This window comes from Eumetopias jubatus, unplaced genomic scaffold (genome assembly GCF_037043125.1).
Source record: "Eumetopias jubatus isolate StellerSeaLion01/CBP00866 unplaced genomic scaffold, mEumJub1_p1.0 scaffold_6, whole genome shotgun sequence".
Lineage (NCBI taxonomy): Eukaryota > Metazoa > Chordata > Mammalia > Carnivora > Otariidae > Eumetopias > Eumetopias jubatus.
In genome coordinates this window covers 127,822,883-127,850,530 of record NW_028274812.1, presented here as the reverse complement: position 1 = coordinate 127,850,530, position 27,648 = coordinate 127,822,883, and the positions used below count along the sequence as shown (strand labels likewise).

Here is a 27,648-nt window from a genome sequence, read left to right as displayed (position 1 = left end):
TCATGAGGGCTCCATCCTCATGGACTAGTCACCTCCCCAAGGGCCCCTTCCAAATACCATCTTATTGAGGGTTAGATTTCAACATAACAGTTTGGGGGATGGGGATACCAGCATTCATTGTATAGCAGTTGGGTTCCACAGGAAGTAGACTTTGAAATTAGTATGAAAGAAGTTGAATACAGAGTGCTCTTGGGAATACTTGGGCAGATGGAGAGGATGAGCTGTGAGCAGTCCTAGCAAAGGCAACAGCTGATCTCATGGGGAGTTATGGAGCTGGAACAGGTCTTCAGAGGCAGTTTTCTTCAGCTTAGGCAGTTCCCAAAGAGAGCTGACCTGCCAAGGACCATTTTCTGGCATCACTCCCAGCAACTCTGAGCAGCACATCTCAGAACCCAACACAGTGGTGTCTATCGGGGTTCCCTACTACAAAGTTCTTTTTTGTTCCCTTTGTAGCTAATAAGTACTTTAAAAGAAAGTACCTTGAGACTATGAATTTTTTCTATTCATCATCAAAATTTTTAGTGATAGAATGATTAATTGATATCCGTATGAATTCATGATTTCTTCTTTTAATTAAATGGGTTACTTAAATCTGTTACTATCATTAATTAATTTGATGTTCAAATTATCCTAGATTTTGCCAGTTGGAAGCTCCTCCAACTGGCTTCAGTATCCTTCCTTCCTTATTTTCTGGTGCAACAAGATGTTTCAGGATCATTCTTCTATTTTCCCTACCCCAGCCCTGAAATCAACCATTTCTCTGAGGAGCCCTGCTTCCTTTTAATAGAAAATAATATTTAGAAATCATGATCTGGGTCCTATGTGTGCTCACTGCTATTTTACCTCCTGTCAGTATTTCCTAATTGAATCTAGGTTTATCTCACTTATTGTTTTTCTTCCGTGATATATCTATGATGACCCCTGACCCATGACCTTCATAGCATTTCTCATCCTAATTTTCTCCTAATTTATACCCAAAGAGATTTGAGTGAGTATAGGCATAGGACAGATAATATTATCACTCAAACTGATACTTCGTGAATCTTCAAAACATGACAACTGTGTGTTTCGTGTTTGTGTTAGCTTTCTATTGCTGCTGTAACAAATGATTATAATCTTAGTGGCTTAAAACAATACAAATGTATTATTTTGACATTAGGCATAGTGATAATGACTGATTGAGTTGTAATGATACTTTAACCAAGCTCCTTATACCTAGTCTCTTCCCTCAGGGAGGAATCAGGGAAATTCAGATGCCAGGCCTGGGGTCTGGAAAGGTCTTGGAAGGATACAACATCCACTGAATGGGAGGTGAATACAGGAACCGATCCCTCTCTCCAAATTGTGTGCCATGAATGGAATTCAACTATGACAATTTATTTAACATGTTAGGGAATTATTTCAACAAAAAGTGAATTTGGAGGTAAAAGGATATATAATTAGGGGCGCCTGGGTGGCTCAGTCATTAGGCGTCTGCCTTCAGCTCAGGTCATGGTCCCGGTGTCCAGGGATCAAGCCCCGCGTCGGGCTCTCTGCTCGTCGGGAAGCCTACTTCTCCCTCTCTTACTCCCCCTGCTTGTGTTCCCTCTCTCGCTGTCTCTCTTAGTCAAATAAATCAATAAAATCTTTAAAAAAAAGGAAGTATAATTAGTCTTATCATATATTAAAATGTTAGGAAAAGTGGATTTATTAGACTCTTGCTACTTATTTTTAGCTGAGACCAGTTCCCTTAGAATGAGTAGCCAAATGGCTGTTTTATTGGGTATAGCGTGGAGATATTTGGTCACCAGGAGCTACTGTGGAGGCAGGCCCAGAGGAAGTCCCAAAGTGACCATTCTTTGGCCACTCAGCAGTTTGAAACTTCAGAGCATATGCCCTGAGTTTGGTGTTAAACTTTGGAGTTCAAGAGTAGTGACATATGTTTTCGACAAAATTCCCTCATTGTGCCATTTTCTGAAGGACAGGACTTGGGTGTCATTCATGAAGGGCGAACTTGTACCCACTATTAGTACTAATAGCACACTATTAGTCCACAAATAAAGAGATACTTGAAAGTTACTTTTATTTTAAAAATTTTAGGCAAATCAGTGGGCAACAAGTTGCCAGAAGAAATGGGGGAAGATTGGAATATCTTGTGCCTTGGGGAGATGTGAGGAAGAACAATTGCCTTTTTCCACCCGCATCTCTAGGCAGGGCTCCATTGGTCCAGCCCAGTGTATGGTTCTTTTACATCCTTGTGTTTAAACAAGGTCTTCTTCATGGTCACTTACGTAGTTGGTTATGTCATTGCCATGAAAATCAGGCTTCAGTATGGTTTTTTTAATGATGCTTTTAAATGTAAGCAGTGATTAGCTCATGATGCAACTATGAACATCTAAATAAGCAAATGAACATCCACACCTAAATGTACATATGAGCTAATAAAATGCAGCGAGCATGTCATTCTTTTTGCCCACCCAAGTTCTATTTTCTGTTTTTATGTCTTTAATAAAGTGGTTCCTGACTCCACCATCGATCCACTGCTCTATTTTCTTTAACTTTTAATTTTTTAATTTTTTAAAATTTTTTAAATAATTTTTATTATGTTATGTTAGTCACCATAAAGTACATCATGAATTTTTGATGTAGTGTTCCATGATTCATTGTTTGCATATAACACCCAGTGCTCCATGAAATACGTGCACTGCTCTAGATCTGTTACCCTCATGTGGCATTAGACTTCTGACTTGAATTACAGTCTAAGCTTGATGTTTGATTATAAACTCACTGAGTGCAGGAAGTATATCATATACATCTCATATACTAACTTTGTCACTTCCAGGTAAAGTGATATTACTTTGCTCATAGTCAGCAATTTATAAATATCTGTTTACAGAAATGTTTATTGAGTATGTTTTGTTGATATCCACCTGCAGACTAATACCAAATGGACTGCATCTCATTGCCTAGAATATTTCTATGCTGATTTTTGCTCTATTGGCAATTGGTTTAATTTCTGGCAATGCAAACTCATTTAGCACTTGCTGTTATGAATTGCATTCATATATTTGCATTCCAAAGACAGACAAATATTTTTGTTAGATTACCAATGATTTGTCCTTGTTCCCATCAGCATTGCCATTAAATTATTAATAAGAATTGAATGTTTTAGTGACAATTTCATCAGAGGTCTGCTTTGCTTGGAAGATATTCAGCTAAACTTTTGATCCTACCCTTGTTGGCTAATGACACTGCTTTTTAAGCCAGTTGCTCTTATTTTAACTAAATGAATCTTTCTCATAAGACCCACAAGCCTCAGTCTGCTTACATGATGGATACAACTCAAACAAATGCAGGTTTGGCTCCGTACAATTACCATTTGCTGGGGAAATTCAGTTCTTGTAGGAGGGAATTTCTTATGGCATGCTTCCTGAGGCTGATTGAGAACATGAAGGAGGCAGGCACTAAAGCTGCTAACTGTCATACATCCAGTTAGTGATCCCCACTTTTAATCCAAAGTTTGTTTTCTGGCCCTCTCCAAACCTGCCTTGAGTTAGCAGAGCCCAGCTTGAGTGTGGCAGAACCCCAAGGAAAGGTGGAATTATCCTCTGTCCATTGAAAGTGTTGGAGTGAAAGGGGCAAGAAACTGACATGAAGTTTGGTTTATAATCATGAAATCCATCAAAGTACAATAAATTAGTCATTCTGACATCAACATCCCAGCTCTCCCTTTGACATTCCTGGAATCTGGAGGATTTAAACCTCAATGAATTGATAAAACAACAGACCCTCATTTAAACTCATGCTAGGGAAGGACTAGAGCTTGCTCTAGAAACAAGAAACAATTGTGACATAGACAAACTTTGTACTTAAAATGGCCACATTTTTTTACCATCTTCCATGAGCAAATTTCCCTATGTTTAATGTCCACTTGTCTTCCAGCTGTGAAACGAGCTTTAAGGAAAGTTGTGGTAATCAGGTTTCATATCACAGAGTAATGAATTTAAGCAAACTTCCCAGGGATATAAACATTTTAGCATTATCTCTAATTTGTCCTCCATTGGAAGGATTTTCATTATCAAAAAGCAAAGTGGGAATATTCTGAGATGCCAAGAGGTCTTCCTAGTCATCTTGATTGCTCTCCTATAGTCCACACAGCAGCCAACATGATTTTTAAGAATAATTTAAGGCAGATGATGTGTCTTTTCTAATGATTTCTTCTTTCCATCAGAATAAATTCCAGAGTCCTGCCAACAGCCTACAAAGCCCTACTTGATGTCCTGACTCTCTTACCTCATCTCCTACAGCTCTCTCCAATGTTCCCACTGCTCCAAGGCACAGCAGCCTCCTCAAGCATACTAAGTATCATCTTCCTCAGGACCTTTGCACTTATTGCAAAAGTGTTTGTATGGCTCATTTCTTCTCTTCTTTTACATCTCTGCTCAAATGTCGCCTTACCAGAGAGTCCTACCTAGTCACTCTCTCCAAATCAGCACCCTAACCGCATTGTTCTCTGTCCCCTGAAGCTACTTTATTTACTTTTTCATGGCATTTACTTCCATTGACATGTATATATTTATTTGTTTGTTGTCTGTTTATCCCCACTAAACTGTATGCTCCATGAACCTATCTGTGTTGACGTCACTGTATCCTCGGTACCTAGAGCAGTGCCTGGCATTTAAATGGTGCTTGGTAAATGTCCATTGAATAAATCTCTGAACCATACCACATCAGCAGCCACCTTCTTCACTACCCACGTGGTCATGCTCAGAAATAAAAATAAAATAGGTTTAATGAGTTTATTTGCTGTTGTGACCATCAGACACCATATAATAATGAGATTTATAATAATATGTTCAGCTCATGCCATGCCCTTCACACACGTTATGATTTAAATCTCAGCCTTTGTAAGGCCAGTTTACAGATGGAAAACAGACTGAGAAGTTGATTAGCTTTCCCAGGCATGAGTGCTAGACCAAACAGACTTGGGTTCAAGTCATTGTTCTGCAATTGATAGCCAATTACTTAAGTTCTCTGAGCCCCAGTTTCTCTAGATATTACATGGACGTAACTGTTAGAGCTGATACAGAGTATTAGTACTATCTGACACGCTGCAGGGTCAGGGTCCAGAAGGTGCAACAGAAACTTCTCTAGGTTGTATAAGCAATGGAAGTGTAGTCAAAGGATTTGGTTACACTGCTGAGAGAACATCTAAGAAGCCACAGTGAGGCAACTCAGGAATTAGTAGCAGCAGAAAATTGCTACCAAAACTGGAGCGAGAGGCACATGGTGGAGGAGAAGATCTTACCAGAACCCAGAAGTAATCCCTGAGAGCTGGAGCCATGCAGGGACAGACCAGTTCCCAGTGGGAGCTGAGAGCCTTGGAAGAGAGTCAGCGTCTCCAGAAGCAGAGAGAGAAGGGGAGACAGACCCTGACATGTACCCTATCTGCCTCCAAAGCCTCTCAAGGGGTCAAATCTACCTAGAAGCCAGAGGGCAAAGGAACCTGGGAATAGGGTTTTATGTAGAATGAGGATGATGTTTCTCAGAGATATGAGCATTGGGTCTGAGAACAACCAGGTGGTCAACAGGCACAATAAGCACAAACAGTAGTTGGTTTTCCCAAGTGGACAACCTGGAACTCAAATCCAAATTCTCTGACCTCTGTTCCTCCTATTCCTTAGAAATTGGATTAGCAATATGAACAAATCTATAGTGTAGTGTTATGTTCTATAACCAACTCCACCTAAATCATAAAGATTTTATGTTCATGATTTTTTTCTTAAAAACTAAAAATATTCTGTCTTCTAGGCAACACATACATGTGGTTCAGGGAATTTCCAGAAAACTAGCTTTATTGAGTAAATCTGCATGGCAGTTAACCACACCAGACCTGATTTTTGGAGCAGACCCCTTAGAGAGCAGCATGCTCAAAAAAGCTTGCAACTTAGTTATGACTCTTAGGGTTCAAGGGGGTGATGTTTTACTTGTGGCTGTATACCTAACAACTAAGACAGCACCTGGCATCTAGTAGGCACTCCAAAGCTCGTGGGTGAAGAATGAACCAAATCTAGGGTTAGCATGGTTCTACCCCTCTCACTCAGAACCAGCATCTCATACCTGACTAAGCCTCTATTGCTTCTACTCTAAACTGTCCACTTATCCTCCGTCTTAGGTCATTATCCAGAGCCAGTCATTTTCAGTCTGAGGACACTGTCATGTCTCACCTAAGTACTTCAGCAGCCCTCTGCCTGGTTTTCTTCCATGCTTGTCCTTTCTAAACCATTCTCCAATCCTGCCACCAAAGTGATCTTTCTAAAGTGCAACTCTCATGAAGCCACTTAAAGCTTCTCAAGGGCTCCTGTCCCATCTCCAGCCCCTCCTAGGACACAGCCTAGTGTCTTTGCACAACATCAAATATTCCCTTGGCTCTTACCCTGCCCAAGACAACTGCTTCTACTGCCACAGGGGTTTTGTCGTTCCCTTATGCCCCACATTTTCCTTATTCTCTCTGCTGGGAAGGCTCCTTCCCACCTTGTCCATCTTTAAAATTATATCCCAAAGCCACCTTGTCTGAGGGATCCTCTCTCACTTCCAGAGCAACTTTAACCCCTTCCTCCTCTGGGTTTCCAATGCACCCAACAGCTGTGACGATTGTGTTTCAGAAACCCTGCCACACCCTCTTCTCATGGCTAATAACCCAGCTACAGCCTGGCATACTGTAGGCACGTTTACAATGAGTGTCAGTTTTGTTGCAGGAACTCTACAGTCTTATTTCATAGATGAGGAAATTCTTATATCCCAATGGCATTGAGGTTATCTCTGATTTTTTCCCTCATGTCCTTTTCCCCTTGTCTATGTTGTTGGCAGCACCCTGGACCAGGCTCTGGTCTCCTCATGTACAGGTTATTGCCTTGCTTGGCCATCGAAGGTGTGTACTTCTTAATGCTGATGGTCTGCATCAAGAGGGAGCCTTTTTATTTATTTATTTATTTATTTATTTATTTATTTATTTATTTAGTCACTCAAAGAGCCTAGCACAGTGCTGGTTATTTCACAAAATTTCACCTTACTCCGAAAAAGATTTTAAAAGACATAGGAAAGATTGAAAGAAAAGTGACATAAAATTAAAGTAGAAAAGACTCCTTAAAGAGTATATCTATCTTCAATTTACCAAATATTTATTGAGCACCTAGTATGTTCCAAGCATCTCGCACACCACTGGGCATGCAACGTTAAACACAACTCAGTCTCTGTCCTCAAGAAACTTCCCTTTCCTTCCCCAGTTTGCTGGAGCCACAGAAGAAACATTGCCAGGAAGGTTTATTCCCTTAGGAAATATCTGAAAATATGTGTATTAACTCCCCCACTGGCAAGATATGAAATAGGGCAAATTCCTGAAGCCCTCAATGAAATGATTTGCTTCTGAACATTTGCGTTTCTCTCCTCTTAGTTGTTACCATCCAAGATTCCTGTGCCTTTCTTTTTATTGTTTCTTTTTTGATGGTGTTGTTTCATTTTTACAGTTGGTAACCTGATGTTTCTAAAAGTTATGCAGGGACTTATTGCATCCTGGCCCCCGTGCACTCCCGTTCCATCCCAAGGCTGTTAAAACCAGGTTTGCTTCCCTCTGCAAGGCTACGTACTCCTACTTCCAGGTCTTCCACATGCACCATGGTGCCACAGCAACACTTCCAGGGCCCATTTGGAAATTGATTATTTTGAGCATGAAAGGTGTGTCATGGGAAAAAACAAATGAATCAAATGGAAAAATGAATTAACATCATGAAATTTACCTTCCCAGCTGGAGACATGATATATTCTTGAGTTCCCTAGAGATGATCCTCTTCTAAGAATTCACTATTTAAGAAAGTCTGCAGTTAGGTGAAGTCAGAGCTTAGCTTAAAATGTATTTATATGTGAATGGAAAACACCCCTTTGAAGGAAAAGGTTTCGAACTAGAAATTTTCATTTCTTGTGAAGGATGCTTGGAATTGACAACTGCCTTGCTACAGGCATCTCATTCCAGAGCTTCTAAAGTCTCTGTGATTTTCTTAATGGGACTTGACATCTGCAAAAAGCACAAGTCAATCCCACTGAAATTTATTTTGCGCCTATTTGATGCATGGCATTGTGATATTCTATGGGACTATAAAGACAAGTAAGATAATATCTTTATTTCAGTTTAATAAGAAAAACAGATATGTAAGTGAATAAGAAGGAACAGTTTTGTTTGGACTTTTCAGGTGATTAATTAAGAAGTGTCTTACATACTTACTGTTACTAAGTCTGGCATAGATGGAGCACAACTATGGTCACTTGACTTACAGATGACATGCCCAAGAGATGAGGGAAATAGGGGTGTCCTGAGGTATAAGCTTCTTCATTTCAGAGCAGCAAGAGAAAGTGACTGGCAGGCATGTCTTCTGCAGTTACAGGTACCTACTCCTCCTCCTTGCTGAGTATGTTCTTCCAGGTTCTAGGTATGAGCAAAGTGAAGTCAGAATAATTCTATTAGCAACAGTATTCAACCATACTGACCATACTATATGCTGAATAGTGGCCTTTCTGCACTATCGGGGAACCTAATTAGCACATAGGACATTGTGTTTCTTTCTTCCTTTTTTTGGACATTGTGTTTTCAATATAAAAATATTCCAGTTCAGGGCGCCTGGGTGGCTCAGTTGGTTAAGTGACTGCCTTCGGCTCAGGTCATGATCCCGGAATCTGGGGATCGAGTCCCGCATCAGGCTCCCTGCTCAGCAGGGAGTCTGCTTCTCCCTTTGACCCTCCCCCGTCTCATGCTCTCTCTCTCTCTCTCTCATTCTCGCTCTCAAATAAATAAATAAATAAAAATCTTTAAAAATATTCCAGTTCATCAACTTACTAAAAAATGAATTTTTAAAATGCAACATGTTCCTCTGTAGGGTTTTACCTAGGCAGCACTTTGCATGAAGAGGGTTCTCTGGTCTGTGCAATGAATAGTTGAGAGCTAATTTTCCCCAAGGACACATAGGGCAGAGTATGAGCTGGAGGTGGATTTCTCTTGCCTATCATGTGAACGACATAAATATGATGAAGCCGTGTAAAAAGCTCAGGCTCGACAAGCCCATGTTAGTAAAAAAAAAAAAAAAAGAAAGAAAAACTTAAGGAACTAAATACGTTCACCCACTTCCTCCTGGTTCCAGGATGGGAGTGTTAAGGTAGGTGAGTCTGTCTGTATTCACCCATGTATGTGTAAGGAGAGAATGAAGTTAAAGAAGACACAGGGGTGTTCGAATGTAGGCATACAGTCCAAGTGAATTTTGCCTTACAAATAGTCTTTCTGTGGCCTCAAAACTAATTTACAAATGAAAACAAGCCTTTAAACTAAGAGCATGTGTTAATTTCTAGATCAGTTGGGAAGATGGCACCAATTTTAGATAAGTGTGAAAGAATGCAATCAGTAATTATATTTTTTTCATGGTTGGTACTCCAATTTCAAAGACTACTTTATTAAAAACAAAATAAGAATCCTTTCTAAGATATTATATTTTCTGCTTCTATTTTTCTTGCTCAGACTTTTTAACAAAAAAGTCACACAATTTGGAGGTGGAGAGTAATTATCTGGGCATTCCACACTTTCAGCAACTGTGTGCATGGTGATCACCTGTGTAAGGCTGAGGTTCTCATCCAGATTTAGTCATGGATGTTGACGGATGGGTGTTCTGGAGTGCAGCCTGATCATGGTCTCTTATATATGCTACCTCCTGGGGGTGAGAAGGGCTATTTAGCGAAATGAAATACTACTCTGTCACAACTTCCTCACTCACAACTCAATCATAGAAAATTCTTCCCCAGAGCTGTCATTGAAATCATTACATTCAGAATTAAACATGGTGTATAGAGCAGCTGACAAGACCCTGCGGTAATATTGACATGTCAGGTCTCCCATTAATAATCAGCTTTTCCATACAATGAATAAGAAAAGGTGTGAACTTGGGTTCATCTTCCTCCCTTTGGAATGAATGTACTCACTACCTGTTCCCTTTTTTTTAAATAATTTTTTATTGTTATGTTAATCACCATACATTACATCATTAGTTTTTGATGTAGTGTTCCATGATTCATTGTTTGTACATGACACCCAGTGCTCCACGCAGAATGTGCCCTCTTTAATACCCATCACCAGACTAACCCATCCACCCACCCCCCTCCCCTCTAGAACCCTCAGTTTGTTTTTCAGAGTCCATCGTCTCTCATGGTTCGTCTCCCCCTCCGACTTACTCCCCTTCATTCTTCCCCTCCTGCTATCTTCTTCTTCTTTCTTTTTCTTAACATATATTGCATTATTTGTTTCAGAAGTACAGATCTGTGATTCATCAGTCTTGCACAATTCACAGCGCTCACCATAGCACATACCCTCCCCAATGTCTATCACCCAGCCACCCCATCCCTCCCACCCCCCACCAATCCAGCAACCCTCAGTTTGTTTCCTGAGATTAAGAATTCCTCATATCAGTGAGGTCATATGATACATGTCTTTCTCTGATTGACTTATTTCACTCAGCATAACACCCTCCAGTTCCAGCCACGTCGTTGCAAATGGCAAGATCTCATTCCTTTTGATGGCTGCATAATATTCCATTGTGTATATATACCACCTCTTCTTTATCCATTCATCTGTCGATGGACATCTTGGCTCTTTCCACAGTTTGGCTATTGTGGACATTGCTGCTATAAACATTGGGGTGCACGTGCCCCTTCGGATCCCTACATTTATATCTTTGGGGTAAATACCCAGTAGTGCAATTGCTGGATCGTATGGTAGTTCTATTTTCAACTGTTTGAGGAACCTCCATACTGTTTTCCAGAGGGGTTGCACCAGCTTGCATTCCCACCAACAGTGTAGGAGGGTTCCCCTTTCTCCACAGCCCCGCCAACATCTATCGTTTCCTGACTTGTTAATTTTAGCCATTCTGACTGGTGTGAGGTGGTATCTCATTGAGGTTTTGATTTGGATTTCCCTGAGGCCAAGCGATGTTGAGCACTTTTTCATGTGTCTGTTGGCCATTTGGATGTCTTCTTTGGAAAAATGTCTGTTCATGTCTTCTGCCCATTTCTTGATTGGATTATTTGTTCTTTGGGTGTTGAGTTGGATAAGTTCTTTATAGATTTTGGATACTAGCCCTTTATCTGATATGTCATTTGCAAATATTTTCTCCCATTCTGTGGGTTGTCTTTTGGTTTTGTGGACTGTTTCTTTTGCTGTGCAAAAGCTTTTTATCTTGATGAAATCCCAATAGTTCATTTTTGCCCTGGCTTCCCTTGCCTTTGGCGATGTTTCTAGGGAGAAGTTGCTGTGGCTGAGGTCGAAGAGGTACTACCTGTTCCTGATTCGCTTCCATATGCTGGTCTGGTGCTGTGTGGCCTGACCATATCAGCAGCGTCGTTTCCCTTTCTCCCTTCAGTCCCTGACAGGGCTTTAGAAACCTTCCCAACTCAAATCCCTTGTACCCGGCAGCTTCTCTTTGCAAGCTCCCCCTGCAGGTCTTCTTTCTCACTGCTGGTTATTAAGCCCTTACACCCATGCTTCTGTCTCTCACACCTCTCCTATTCACCAAGGCGATCCCCTCACTGTCCTTTGGACTCCTTTCCCTTCAAATGTCCTAACTTTATTCTTCTCTTTTCTTCATCTTTGTTTTTAAATAAGCAGTTTATTTTAGAATATTTTCAGTTTAGGGGCACCTGGGTGGGTCAACCAGTTGAGCACCAACTCTTGACTTTGGCTCATGTCATGACCACAAGGTCATGAGATCAAGTCCCATGTTGGGCTCTGTGCTCAACAAGGAGTCTGCTTGAGATTCTCTCTCTCTCTCTCTCCCCCCGTCCTTCCCCTTGCTAATGTTCTCTTTCTCAAAAAAAAAAAAAAAAAAAGGAATCCTTTTTGGTTTAAAGAAAAATTATGAGGATAGTACAGAGAGTTCTTATCAACCCTGCATCTAGGGTACTTCGGTGGCACAGTTGGTTAAGCATCGGACTCTTGGTTTCGGCTCAGGTCATGATCTCTGGGTCCTGGAATTGACCCCAGCTTTGGCTCCACACTCAGCAGGGAGTCTGCTTCTCTCACACGCGCTCTCCCTCTGCCCCTCCCCCCACTTGTGTATATACTCTCTCTCTCTCTAAAATAAATAAATAAATTTTTAAAAATAAATAAACCCTGCATTTAGTTTTCCCCAGTATTAACATTATACACTAGCATGGTATATTTGTCATAACTGATGAACAATATTGATACATTATTATTATTATTATTTTGTAATGCCTTCAGTATCCTCCCCCTTGATGCAGAGAAAGGAGAACCATGTCGCAGTACAGAGATCTTGGTCCAAGCCCTGTCTCTACCTCTGCCTAGTTATGTGGATGTTCTCCATGTGACAACCTCAAGGACCCTCATTTTCCCATCTGTAAAAATTCCCTCGCAAGAAAGGACCCCAGAAATAAATCTTCATTCCTGTCACTTTGTTTCCATCTCTAGCTATATGAACTGCCTTGGCAACTCTAAACACCTTGTACAGTAATAAAATTGAACATTTATCTATGTCTAGTGAAAGCGATAAAAAAATTACAACCAGCTTCCTATGTCTTCAACACCATCTAAGACTGTGAGGAATTTAACTAGGAGGTGTTAAGGAAACCAAATGTTGACCTAATAGTGGTTCAAATGCTTGTTATTAGTTTAGTGACATATTTCTCTTTGGAAGGAAAAACTAGGTGATAATATTTTCTTCTTAGGTCCCAGTCTTAGATGTTGAGTCTCCATAATAAATCACCCCTTAGATAAAATGTAAAATTCTCCAAGGCACAGTTTGACAACCATTTACTGTAAGGGCCAGATAGTAAATATTTTAGACATTGCACACCATATGGTCCCTGTCACAGCTACTCTACTCTGCTGTTGTAGCACAATCATACTTGAATGGAGGAGTGTGTGCCAATCAAACTTTATTTACACAAGCAGGCAGTAAGCTACCTTTGGCCTGTAGATCATCGCTTGCCAACTCCTGATTAAGGCATGAATGAATGAAGATGACAGTCACCATAAATGATTCACAAAATCACAAGTTATGAGTGAGGGACAGGTTTCAGGTGATTCTTACATGATGATTCTGGAATTATTAAGGCTTTTTGGTTAATAATGAATGATGTCATGTTTTTTATTGATTGTGGGAGTGGGCTGCATGCATTCTCTTAGCTCAATATATTTGACTCAGGAATGTACTGGCCTTTGAAGTAGATTTGGGTTCTATAAGTTGACTGTCAGTGAACCCATCCTGGCTTCCTGCTCCTGGTGCAGAGAAAGGATCACTCAGAGGAATCAGAAAGCCTGAGACAATGGGGGATATATTATAGCAATAACTGCCATTTATTGACCTGCCCTCTCCATCACCAACTATGACCCCTAGAGTCCCATTTTACAGAACGAGGGGAGGAAAAGTAAGTACCATGATCAGACAGTCAGGGTCTGAGTCAGCCGAATTGCTCTCCCCGTGGCCACAACACTTCCCTCCACAAAAGTAACCAACTTTCACTGGGACACTCACATTTCTTCTGATTTAAAACCAGACCTTGCTGGGTAGGGGGGAGGGGGGAGGAATCACCCCTTGTTCCTTCTGGCTTTACTTTCCAGTAGCTGTTATGTTTAAACACAAACAATAAATGTCTCCTAAGTTACCCCTTACCATGCACCCAGTGTAAAGCTTTTAGTATGTTATAAAATCTATCTTCTTTCCATTTCTGGAACCGCAGAGACAAGAAAATGAAAACTCAAACAATTAAGCAATTTGTGCAAAGTTACACCTATAGTGAATTGTGGAGTAAGAATTTGAACATAGTTTTCACCAACTCCAATGCATACAACTGCGGTAGAGCTTAGTGGAAATTGGCAGGCTCTCCAGCCAGACTAGGTTCAGATCTCAAACTTGCTACTTACTAGTTGCATCACCTTGGACAAATTGCCATGTGTGTTAGTTTCTTGATTTGTCAAATTTAGGATGATGATAATAATTTCCTTCTCACAGATTAATATAAGGAATAAAGCAGTAACATGCACGTAATAAACAGCACACGCATTGGCTTTTTCCACAGACTACAAGCTCCATGAGAACAAGAGTCTGTTTTGTTCACTCTTGTATTCCTAGCACTTAGAATAACGTCTAGCACATAGTAGGCAATATTGTTGCATGAATGAAAAATTTTCCAACTAGTCTTTAGATTAGGTTGTGACTGTGCTCAAAGCCAGAATGAATAAACAAGGCTCTCCTTTTTCTTTCCTTTCTATGGTATACCATGAATTTGATAGGTAAAATTTACTATCTTTGAGATCATAATTTCAGGTGTAATAATGGAAACTAGTGATTGTCTTAGTTATTTCAATGTTCCTAACAAAAGTGGATGTTAGTGCAAAGGTGAAGCTGAGGCTCATAGCACACACATAATTTCAGAGATACTCTCCTACTTCATTGCTGCTCCTAAAGGAGCATTCTTATGTAGTGCATTTTAAAATTTCTTTTATCCTTTAAAAAAAATCTAATCTGTCATTAGCACATCAATTTTATCTCTGAAAATTTATCTTTACTAAGCCTGTATTATATTTAATACTGTGTATTCTAAATCCAGGCCAGGATTTAGTGGCAACTGCTGCCAGGAGCCCCTGTAATGAATAAATTATGGTCCCATTTAGCAGGTGAGACTGTGTTTGATTTCTACACGTCAGTAGTGATGGGGGCTCCAGAGAGCAACAATGCCTCCAGAGAAAAAGGCAGCCTCATCCCCCAGTTTGAACAAGAACAAAGAGGAGCATACCCAGGAAATATGGAAGTGCCTTTGGAGCAAACAACTCTTGCAGGATGTATATGCAGCATTCACAGAGACTAAGCTCCCTATATTCCCCAAAACACCACCTAGACAATGTTGCACCTTGGCAGCAAACCATTTTTAAGGCTTTATTGGATTTATGGTAATATTAATCCTGAGTGGTGATTAACTGATACCCCTAACACATACATAGCAAAGCACTGGGGTTCTAATCTTTCTCCCTGGCTTGCACTGTGTAAATTATTATTTTCATTAAGATTAAGCATCTCACAAAATTACACAGCAGTTAACTTGTACAACTACCTCCTTAGAATGCTCTATCTTTGAAAATATGCCTACCAAAGAATCCTTTAAGACCTCATAGCACATACTATGTAATTGGAAGCCCAAACGAAGCATTGTTTTTGTTAGTTTTAATGCAGAATCCTCTACGTGTTTTCTATAAAACAATTAAATAAGTTTTTCCCTTAAAGTTTCTTCTGTTTGCAGTCAAAATGATTTGCAGACTTATCAGCCTGATTTGTATTTTTCTTCAAGTCAATTAGAATTAAATATGTAACACATTTTGGAAAAATTTGTAAATGAAAGATCTGCTCCATTTTAAAATATCTATACATTGATTATCTTGTACACTAAACTATAAATTAAACTGTAAGCTGAAAAGTTAAGGATGCCGTGAAGTTGAGGGGCATCTGGGTGGCTTAGTCAGTTGAGAGTCTGAATCTTGATTTCAGCTCAGGTCATGATCTCAGGGTCCTGGGATTAAGTCCCATGTCAGGCTCCTGCTCAGCGGGGAGTCTGCTTCGGATTCTCTCTCTCCCTCTCCCTCTGCCCCTCCCACCCCTGCTCCCATGCTCGCTCACTCTCTAATAAATAAACAAATCTTAAAAAAAAAAAGAATGCTGTGAAGTTGACTTGAGATACATATATCTCTCCATATATATATGGAGAGAGAGAGATGTAGAGATATATATATAGAGAGAGAGAGAGAGAGACTTAAGATTTTTATATAGAGAGAGATTTTTATACACACACACACACACAGAGAGAGAGAGAGAGAGATGTAGAGAGAGAGAGAGAGAGAAAGAGAGAGATACTGTGAAGACTATTTTTCAGGAACCCATTGGTAAAATTTAGTTTTGAGGTTAACATCATGAATTAAGAATTTGGTTTAAAATGACTGCAATAAAGACAAATAAAATGTATCCTGAGATAGCTTATACATAAAGTGTGCTAAGCCTGGAAATATGGTAAAATTCCCTATTGCTTAATCTTCTATTGAAATAACAGCTAAAATTTGTTATGCATGAAAAATTATAGGTAAAGCATCTTACATGTGTTATTTCATTTCCTCCTCAGGTAATATTATTATCCTCATTTACTGATGAAGAAAAAGGAAAAGAAATAGGGATTTGTAAAGGTCAAGTAATTTGCCAGGGTAAGGGAGGAGCAGAACCAAGATTCAAATCTAGAGAACTTGCCTCTGGAGCCTGAATTCTTGCCGAAACTATAAGCCTAAATCCCTGATGAGACTGGCAATAAACATGTGTTTCAGTTGAATATGAAAATGGTCACATGTACAACCTATAAATACAATCCTAATATAGGTAATATAACAAATCATATTCAGAATAAGCAAAAACACATTTGCCTATCCCCTAAAAGAGCAGAATTTCAGGGAATGATAACTTCACAGTACCCTATAAGCTCCATTTTGTTTTTGCATACCAGATTACGATTTCTACATCTTATCTGAATTCGTTAACTAACCAATGAACATTCCTGTAAGTATTGTTATTCTTTCTTTTTTAATCGAGACATGACAAATCTGAGATTCAAAGAAGAAAATCAAATAATGTCACGTAGCAACACGGTAGCAGAAATGAAATTCAAACCCAAGTCTTACAATCTCAGGTCTAATTAATTATTTTAACCTTCAGCTACAAGATGACAGAGTGAGAAAAAAATGGTTTGTGAAATCAACTCAACACTTCTTTCTTCTCAAAGGTCGCTACCCTCAGGAGAACAAGGGAACCTACATTCCAGTTCCTGTTGTCCCGGAGCTGCAGAGAGGCAAGTGGGGGGCCAAAGTTGTCATGAGAGGGGACAGGTCTGTCCGGCTATCCATCCAGTCTTCTCCGGAGTGCATTGTGGGAAAATTCCGTATGTATGTTGCTGTCTGGACCCCCTACGGCATACTCCGCACCAGCCGAAACCCAGAAACGGACACGTACATTCTCTTCAATCCTTGGTGTGAAGGTAAGAAACAAGCATTTTTCTCACATTAAAAAAAAAAAAAGTTCATATTTTTCTAGTGCATCTCTTTTTGGAGGGATAGCAGAATTACTCTAGAAGATATGTCCCTTTTCTATATACACTGTTTCCCATGGTTGAAAGACAGAAAAAAAAAAAAACATGAAATTTGTCCTTAATGTATATGAGGACAAAGCCTGTGGATGTTAAGTTAATGCTGCTATACAGTTCATTCCAGGAAATAATGGACAAATGCCTGAAGTTGCACAATTAGTTAATTGTGGAGCTAGGTGCTAATGGTGTCACTTCTGTGTATGCTATTACTCTGTACACAAAATGGACTTTCAAGACTTTTAGGTTCTATAATCTGGTTTCAGAAAAATAGGATAAAGTTGATCCTATCCTCCCTAATTCAAGAACAGAAAGCCTGGATGTTGAAAGAATCCCATAAATTTGTGTATATGCCGAGTGGGTGCAAATTTCATAAGCCATAACTCTGGTTGTACAAACATGTAACTTTAGTTAGTAACATAATAAAACTTAATCTCTACTGCTATTCTGAGTCTTCCTTTCTGTTACAGAAGCTTAATCTATTTATATTCAAATAAAATAGGTCAAGTCCTAGGATTTCTCTCAATTCAATTTAAAAACTTAGTCACACATAGTATTTTTCCCCCATCCCCATCTCTGCCCTTCTTTATCAGCCCACTGCTTCCATACTTGGTATGGAGCTGATTTTCAGTTCCAGAGGTGGAAGCAAACATTGCAACAGCATTAATGGAAGAGGGTGCACTTTTAGATCTTAAAAAATAAGGTAATGAAACTTATAAAAGCTGACATAGGACAGAAGATGTCTCACATCATCTTACTTCCTGTGTATTGCTCTCCACTATCTTCCAAAATGAGCCCATATTTTTTTGCTGATTTTGAATGTCCATTGCTTGTGAGAGTTGCATCTGAATCAGGATTGAGCTGCACTTACATGTTGATAATAAGGTAAAAACAATGTTGTCTACTCATATATAACATAGACCTGGATCCTACTGACCTTTTCTTTGAATTATCAGTTCCAGTAGTGTTGGCAGATGGCACTGAGCTAATCCTATACTCCCCACTCACCGCCCCATCATCTTGTACCTGATAATCCTATCTCTGAGACAGATGTCCAAGGTTGATGGTAATAGGAGATGTTAATGGGGCCATGTGCTGTTCAAAGGAGCACTCCTGTGTACAATAATCTTGTCAACCAGATAAAAAGCATTCTGTGACTGAAGCGATGTGGTCCTATTTACAGAGGTGGGGAAGACTGAAGGGAATGAAGATGTAGAGACACGCTATGATTTTAAAAATGTTCAGTTGGAGATAACTGTGGATACCTAAGCAGAGATGACAAGTAGGTATTCCTCTCTGTGAATCTGGAGATGAGAATCAGGGTTGTAAACTTGGGAGTCATCTGCATCTAGGGAGAAAATATAGAGAGGAAGGAAGATATAGGATCAAGCCCTAAGGAACACCAGCATTTGGAGGTCTAATAGAGAAAGAATTAGCAAAGGAATGAAACAGAGGAGTGCTTAGGACATGGCCTATTGTAAAAAATTGTATTTTAAAAATTCATATTTATAAAATAAACTAGGAATTCTTTATTGACTTTCTTTGCATTACAAAAAGAAAATCATATAATTTCATGTAACTATCCAGTACTCTAAGGGATTAGAAAATGATATGGTTTACCCCAAAATTGGTATAATCCCAAAAAAGGATTATATCACGTATCATGGGGTACATGTCTACATGCATTTCAACTTATGTTTCCAGTTTTCCAGAGGTGAAAATGGTTAGTGATGTTGCCTGACATTGAGTTTATAGGAGAATCATTCAGGAGGTGGATAGTCTTTCTACTACCCGATCCCTGCCTTGGTCTTCAGTTGTATCCATGGTGAGCACCTTGCAGGTTTCCCTGTTCAGAAGGAGTCGCCTAGTGTAGAGATAACATGGCCCTATAACTCAGTGCTGCATTACAGAAAGGGAGCAGAAGGCCCTCCCCTAAGTATCACTGAATGGACAAAGGTGAGAATAAAACTAGATAGATCAGTTTGGAAGCTGTGGCCCAGGACAAAGAAGATGATGGACAGGACTATGGTGGTGGCAGTGGAGATGAGGAGGGGATGAATTGGAGATCTACTTTGGATTTAGAACAGATATTGCAGAGGGGTTGATCATGGGCGGTGAAGAAGAGAGAAGAGTCAAGAATAACTCTAGGTGGCTGGTATCTGACCAACTAGGTTGGTGGTGGTGCCATTTTCAGAGCTAGGAAGACTGGGGGAAGTGGAGGAGAAGATCTAGGAGTGGAACTAAGAATTACATTTAGAAATGTTAATTTGGTGATATCTGTAGGATCTCCAAGTGAAAACATCAAGTAGCCACTTGACTCAGTGAATCTATAGCTCCAAGGAGATGGCTGAGCTTGGGATGTAAATATGGGCACCTTCAGGAACTAGCAGGGAAGTTTAAAGAAAAAACAAACACAGATTTAGTATCATCAACAATTAGAGTCTAGACAAAGGAGAAGGAGACAGAGAAGGAGTTAAAGGAAATCAGAAGAGCATGGTGTCACAGAGCTGGAAAATTGATTGATTCAAGAAGACAGCAATTGGTTCTTTGGAATGCTGCTGATGAGTTAAATGGGTTAGGGAAAGAAAGTGGCCATAAACTGTGGAAATATGGAAGTCACTGGGGAACTTGGAAAGATTGCTTTACCACAGTGATGGGGACAGAAGCCAGACAGATGGGCGTGGGCTACAGCATAATGGGAAGTAAGAACGTGGAGATAACAGCTAGTGCCATCTTCTGCAAGAAGACTTTCTGCAAAATAGAGATGTTGATAAGAAGGTCAAAGAATTTTTTAAAGACAGACTAGAGTAGGCATAATTTTATGGAGATGGAGACAAACCAGGAAAAGATGAGTTTACTGCCCAGAGAGAGGGTAGTGATCCACAGCCTTGGCTGCACATTAGAATCACCCAGAGTATTAACTACTTATGTCTCAGACATTCTGGTTGATATGGTGTGTAGCCTGGGCTTTAGGGTTTGTCTGTTTTGTTTTGTTTTTTAGAGAGAGAGAGAGCACAAGCGGGGTGGGGGGAGGGGCAAATGGAGAGGTAGAGAGAGAATCTGAAGCATGCTCCACATCTAGTGCTGAACCAGACACGGAGCTCGAGCTCACCACCCTGAGATCATGACCTGAGCCAAAATCTAGAGTCAGACTCTTAACTGACTGAGCCACCCAGGCACCCTTGGGCTTTAGGGTTTTTAAAAAGGTCTGCAGGTGATTTTTAAAGCCAAGGTTGAGAAGAACTGACTTAGGGAGTGAAATCCGTGAGTGGGTGGAACTCAGGAAACAGGTGAAGAGCCCTTGATAGGTGGGGTTGTCCACCCTCCACTGTGACAAGAGCAACATGGAAGATGGGTGAAGTTTGCAACTTTTCTAGATTCAGTAGAAGGAGGACAAGGTTGTTTCCATTTTGTGATTCCCTTTTTCCCAGTGAGGTGAAAAGCAGAGTCATCTGTTGAGAACCAGAAGCAAGGAGGGGAGTGTTGGAGGCTTGATTAAAAAAGGACTGAGAGTTTGGAGGTGGGAAGTGGGCTTATTCTAGGAACATGGCAGGTGGGTCCTCCCTACTCCCCAGAACTCAGGGAAAACTACCACAGTCCCCCTAATTCTTTGGCCTATGAGTGTCCCAACTTCTCTACAAATTTCTCGGGGATATCTTCATGGTCATCTCCACCTCTCAGAATCCAATTTCTCCCAGTGCTCACAGCAGTTATGCCTCTGAAACATCAAAAAAGGTCACACAGAACATCTATGCGCTAGACTTTGGCTGCAATTTGGCGTGGAGGGTGAGAGGAGGCAAGACTGACTCCATTTCTCAAATGCGGAGCACATCAGAATGGCCTGGAGGGCCTGTGAAAGTGTTTCTGGGCAGCACTCTCAGATTGAGTAGCTCTGATAGAGCCTGAGAATTGCATTTCTAACCAGTTCCCAGGGGATGCCAATGCTGCTGGTCAGGGACCACACCTAGAGAACCACTGGCTTACATAATAATCACAAAAAATTAATGACAAAACATAGAGTATACTTTGCTTAAAATTTCACCAAATCCTCCCTAAACCCAATCCCGGTCTCTCCCCACCTTATTGCCTCTTCTCTAAACCCTTTCATGCCTCCTTGTTCCTATGCTCTTCTTGCATCCTCTCTTAGGAGCAGACTGTCTTTATTCTCTCATGCAGAGCAGTTCAGCAAGCTTTTTTATTTTGCTGTTTGGGTTCCTCCAACAATGAGACTTCTGGGGACTACACACTTTTCCAAGACCATTCCTTCCAGAAAAATTCTGGTGCCAGTTTTTAAGATAAGACCCTTTTATATTCTTATATTAATACTCACTGAGGGGCACCTGAGTGACTCAGTCAGTTCAGTATCTGACTTGATTTCGGCTCAGATCATGATCTCAGAGTTGTGAGATTGAGCCCTGCATCGGGCTCTGAACTCAGCGCAGAGTCTGCGTGAGATTCTTTCCCTCTCCCTCTGCCCCTCTCCCCACTCTCTCTCACTCTCTCTCTCTCTAAATAAATAGTAAAATCTTTTTTAGGAATGCTCACGGAGATCTCCAAGAGAATGTTTATGAAATGGGAGAAAGACATCACCTCCTCACTTCATTCACTGTGTGGTTTTCCCAGCCCGGAAATTAAGGCATAAAATCCAAAAGAGGATCTGTGTGATGGACCCCACACACAGCCCAGTACACTATATCCTGACAGCTGTTATGCTAATTCATAACAAGGGACTCACAGAGATACGGTCTGGCAATTGGATAGCAGGTAAAAAGAGAGCCATTGCCCAAGTAGAAAAGATAACAAAGAGGAAATCAGAAGTTGACAAAATAGAGCAAGATGAACAAGATGCTGAAAATACTGCACACTTGATGTGGAGGTGAAATCCAAGGTGGCTTAGGACACTGGGTTGAAAATTATACAGGCATGTACAGTACTTATTGATAGAAGAATGTTCAGCTGGGTTCCCAGGAGCCCTTCAGCTTGCTTTGCATTCATAGGCAATTTATCCTCCTTAATCACTAAATCATTAATGGGGATCAATAGCAATACCACACTAGTGAGGGCAGGGGTGGAAGCAGCGAGAATTATTGGTCAGTTTTTTAATTTAATAGTGCTAACCAGGCTTCAGATCCATTCCATAGGGTCACCAGGCTTCTCTGGTGTTGGAGAGAAAACTGTACCCACAAAGGTAGCAGGAAGAAGTTGGACATTTATTGTGAATTCCTCTTATTTTTCTAACCTCTCAGGAGGTCTGGATTATGGAATATATTTCCTTGTTCAAATTCAGAGTGTTCCAGATTGGTAGTCTAACATTAGTGCCAGATAGTGTATTCTGAAAGATTGTCCCATACCTGTGCTTAGTACTCTGGGTCTGTATTTAATTGTTCTGTTTGGTTGGACATCAATCATATTCAGGGCATCTTTCTTCTCTTCCTAATTTGTTTCCCCCACATTCCCCATTGCTGGTTTCCCCTTACCTCATTCAGCCTTGTATCCCAGCACCTAGCACAGTGCCAGGTACATACTTAATGTTTAATAAATGTTTACTGCATTGGTTTAATAATTCTAAGTAAATACTTTTTAGGCTCACTACACCTACCATCACAGATAAGTTGTAAATGTAATCTCACACCTTACCATCTTGAAAAAAGTCAAAAACATATATGGTATGTGTGGGAGTGAATTTGTGGGCACAAGTGTATGTAGTTTTCTCTCTCTTAGCATCTGACACCAAATTAGCATCTGGTACTTCTAACTTTTTATTCACTATGACTTTTGTATTTTACTTTAAACAAAGAAATAATTAAATTTGATGTAAAAAAATCAATGTTTCCAATATCTTGATACCTTTAATAGACCATAAATAAATACAACAAGCTTGTATTTTATATGACATTAATTTCTACACTATTTGCTTTGTAATTATACATGGTCTTTTAGACCTTTCAGTACAGAATGGAGTAACGCACCAGGTAACAATGACCAATACCCCTTTCTTTTGAAGATCCTTGTGCTCAGGCCAGAATTTATACCCTCAGACTAGAGCCATTCATTATTCAATCCACAAATATTGATGGTATATCTCCCTCCATGACAACATGAGTACTCATGGGTAGTATAACAGTATTACTTACTCATCCACAAATATTAAGGGTCAGCCTTGAATTAGGCACTGGGAATATGGCAGTGAAAAAGACAATGTTTGCCCTCCTAGAGCTTCCACAAAGATTTCACAAATGAATTACTAATAAACATGAGTTACAATTGTAAAAAGTATTAAAATAAGTCACAGCACAATAAGAATATGTAATAGGGTCACCTGGCCTAGACAGGGGGTGGAGAGAGTTGGGTCAGTGGCTTATCTTTGTACTCTCTCCAGCCCCTAGAATAGTATTTGCACAAAATAACAATCAGATAGTTGGTTAATTGAATTTTTATGAAGTCTTAAAAAAGCTTATGTGAAAATTTTAAGCCCTTATTTATTTAAAACTTCTATTTAATAAAACAGCATATATCACTCTTGCACATGTCTGAAACATTCGAGGCTCATTCATCCTTTTCACACCAAGTTAGTATTATTCAGTATGGCATTGCAATCAGAAGGGAGCTCGGAGAGCTCACAGTAGACATTCTTTCCAATGGCATGTAGATGACCCCAGAGTCAAGGTCCAAAGCTATTCAGGAAATGCTCTGGAAGGAGCAGAGTTGAGAGGGTCTAGTCCAGAATCACATTCATCGGCCAGTTCACGCGGTGTGTAATTCCTTCTGTGTGTAGTTGTTTATACTCTTCAAGGAATGCTCAAAGCCAGTATCTCTCTGCATTGTGTATTTCAGAAAGCAGGATTCTTCTCTCATTCAGCCCAGCATGGTGCCAGGCACCTAGTTAATGTTCAATGAATGTGTGCTGAATTGAATTGATAACCATCACTCTAAGAGTCAGAGAGAGAATTATGAGCCTCACATTTCAAGAGAGAAAACAGACTCTGTGGTGTTAGATAAATTTCTCAAGGTCATATAGAAAATTAGGAAACAAGCTGGGGCTAAAACTTGGATATTCTGATTCAGTCAGGATAAGCTCTTTTATTTTTAAAATCAGAACCTACACAAGATTGGTATCCTATCTAGTGTAATAAGAGAAACAAGAAGTAGATGCCAGCTGGGAAGCTTCTGTGATGTTCTACAACATTGGAAATTCCTGCCGTTAAAAATAAATAAATAAATAAAAATAAAACCAGGTTGATAGCTGTAAGATCAAACGACAGTTTTCTTTGCAAAAAAAAGAAAAAAAAAATAATAAGCATGCCAACAAGGGCACAGGCTCCCTTTGAGGATATGTACTAAGTAAAGAATCTCCGACATGTTCTTTGTAGAATTGCTTTATGAATAATAGTCTGTCTTCTGAAGATATTTAAGTACCTGAAAAGTCCTTAACCAGCAAAACTAGTAGATTAGCAAAAATCAAATAAACTTCCCAAGCTGGTCTGAGCTGTAATGTAATACAATATGTTTGCAAGGAATGAAATGGACCCAATTGTTGAGGAACTCCTTGCCTGTGTTTCTTGGATTCATTTCATTCCAGAGTTAGTGGGTGCAAAGGCGGGCCTCGAGATTGGCTGGTATTGAACCATTTTAGGAAGACAGTGGCTTTGGACCCTTCCAAAGGAAAAACACAAAACACAGACTCTAGAAATGCCATTCTTTTCTGTGCTCTACCATTTCCCAACTCCCAGAGATGGGAAGTGATTCCTAACATGCCTATAGCACACACAGCCTGCTGGGGTTCACCACCCCCTCTGATCTACTTTGAGATGGAAAAGGTACCATGATGGCGCCAATCCAGAGTCACATTTGCTCTTCATGCGAAGCCACTCCCTTGAAGAGTAATTAATTTCACCCAACATATCTTCCCTCTTTCTTCAGTAATGTTCAGCTTTTATAGAAAGGGGAGGCAAGTAAAAGTTATTACTAATCTCTTCACTCAAAATTTCTTCCTTCTATAAAGAGATGGCACATTTTGCCTTGTTGAAGGGACCAAGCTATTATTTCTTCCCAAGGATCAGAAACAAAACCAAATTCTGATTTAAGCTGGTAGGCAGTCTCTTTAGAGAGAACTTATATGATAGCATTCCTAGCACTGTAGTTTTCTTTGATCCCTGAGTTCTCTTTGTGAAGCTTGACTTTAATGACTTTGGAAATAGAATTTGCTTTAACTTGAAAATAGCATGTAAATAAGCAAAAGGAAATTTTCAGCCAAGGTAGTGATGAATAGCCTTCCTTCTCCCAAAGAAGTTATACAGATACTAAAATCAATAGGCTCAACATTCATTTTTACATGTTTGTCATAAATTCTTACTTTCTCTGTGTGGGGGGAGGTGAGTGGTAATTTCTAAGGGGGCTGAAATCAGCCCTATAAGTGAATCCCAAAATTCTCAGCCCACAATGTTGTTGTTGTTGTTTTTTAAACTACCCCATTATTCCCACCAGAGGAATAGTAAAATAAATGAGATAATTCTTCTTTATTACTTGCCTCCTGTTAGTCACCCTGGAAAGGTAATTCTTTATAAGGCATGTTGAAGGTCTGCTCTAGTGGCAGAGCTGTGGGCAAAGCAGATGGAGGTATCATGCCACATTCACCAACGATGCCACGTGGAATCTGTTTTCCTCTTGAGTTTAATTTGCCAGAGGTCACTTAGTATCAAGAAGTTGTCGGTGGGTCCTTGGTGCTGCTAACTCTATGAGCTATTTAGACCTAGCTCCTCCTCCCAGCTCCCATGGATTTGAAAGGTATAGCTCACAATCCCCACACTTATATACAAATACACACACACACACACACACAACACACACACTTTCTAACAGTTCAAACTGGTGGGTATCTAGAACACTGGGTTATTTGTCACTGTTTTTACTTTTAGTAGCAGCCTCCATTTTGCTAAGGTGGAGAACCAATTTTTGCCCCAGGGTCTAGTAAAATCTCCATATGCCTCTAAAACAAACCAAAAATTAAAACAAACAAACAAGCAAGCAAGCAAAAACACTGAAACACCAACAATAAAAAATCTCCAGAGGCAAATGATTAAGTTTTCCTATCTTTGTTAGCCTATCAAACATAGGGAATTTTTTGGAATTTCCATGGTGATGTAATTTTTTTTTTTTTATCCTAACTTTGGACCACTGTTTTTAAAGCGACAGATCTGAATAAAAACAGGGGAACGAAAGCACTGCTTTCCACCCTCAGTCTTATTTATTTATTTAAATAATAAATAAATTTAAAATTAAAATCAAGCTTTCCCATTTGACTTCCTTGACTTGTTGTGGGTTCATGATTATGCCTGCTGGTTGTGAAGTTAGATTTAATTCAGCTGCTGAAAGGAAAAGGGTGGCCTAGTCTCAAGCTTAGAACTCCTCCTTATTCATAGTTTGCCATTTAAATTTGTAAGTTCCCATCAATAATAACCCAAAGCCCAAAAGTAAATCCTTCACTTTCTTCTTCTCTCGCTCTTCAAGCTCCAGACATCCATCCCCATCTCTCCATCTTCAGTAGGCATTTATTGTGCCATGTTCCCAGGCACTCTGTGCTGGGTGCTGAGGATACAGAGACTTGATCCCTTGGACTCAAGAGTCACAGTCTACTTGGGAGACAGCTTAGTATTCAAGTCCTGGCTTCACCTCTTACCAGAACTATGGCCTTGGGAAAAATACTTTACTTATGTTTTCCTTAGTTTCCTCATCTATAAAATGAGGGAAGTGCAATGTCTTCCTCTTAGAGATGTTATGAGTTTTAATGAGCTTATTGGGTTTTTTTTTTTTTACCATACTCAGAAATTTCCTGGCACATGGTAAATACCAAAAACATGAATTTTCAGTTAATAACTAAATTACAGAACAATCTCCATATGGATGGATATGACCATAGCATCCATAGGACACTAAGGGAACAAGGTTTAATCCAGCCTGTGCTGGGAAGAAAAGGGTTCAGGGAGACCTGAAGGATGTTTAAAAGGCATGGTTATATGATGATATCTGCTCAGGAGGAAAAAATGATATTTAAGAGTTGAACATAACCTCTTATTAAATAGGTAGGTTCACTGAAATGCAACATTTAAAACTTTTTAAGAACATTTTAAAACTAACTCTTATCTAATGTGAAAGCCTTATAGGATAAAAATAATGAAAGCATAAAAGGAACTCAGAGATCTACAGATCACAGACATTGTTAACATTTTGGTGTATTTCCATCCATTTAATGCATTTTTTAAAGATTTTATTTATCTATTTATTTGATAGAGAGAGTGCATATGTACATGCACGGGCAGGGGCGTAGGGCAGAGGTGGAGGGAGAGGGAGAGAATGTCAAGCAGACTCCATGCTGAGCATGGACCCCATTGTGGGGCTTGATCTCATGACCCTAAGTGGAAACCAAGAGTCGGTCGTTTAACCGACTAAGCC

At 39.9% G+C, this 27,648-nt stretch overlaps 1 protein-coding gene across 1 annotated transcript in view; it reads left to right on the top strand.

Annotated features, from left to right (window-relative positions):
• F13A1 (coagulation factor XIII A chain) overlaps nt 1–27,648 on the top strand; it is a 165,943-nt gene that overhangs the window by 32,541 nt on the left and 105,754 nt on the right. Inside the window, exon 4 of the mRNA XM_028122918.2 lies at nt 16,843–17,094. Coding sequence (XP_027978719.1) covers nt 16,843–17,094 — 252 coding nt within the window. The remainder of the gene's footprint in view (nt 1–16,842; nt 17,095–27,648) is intronic.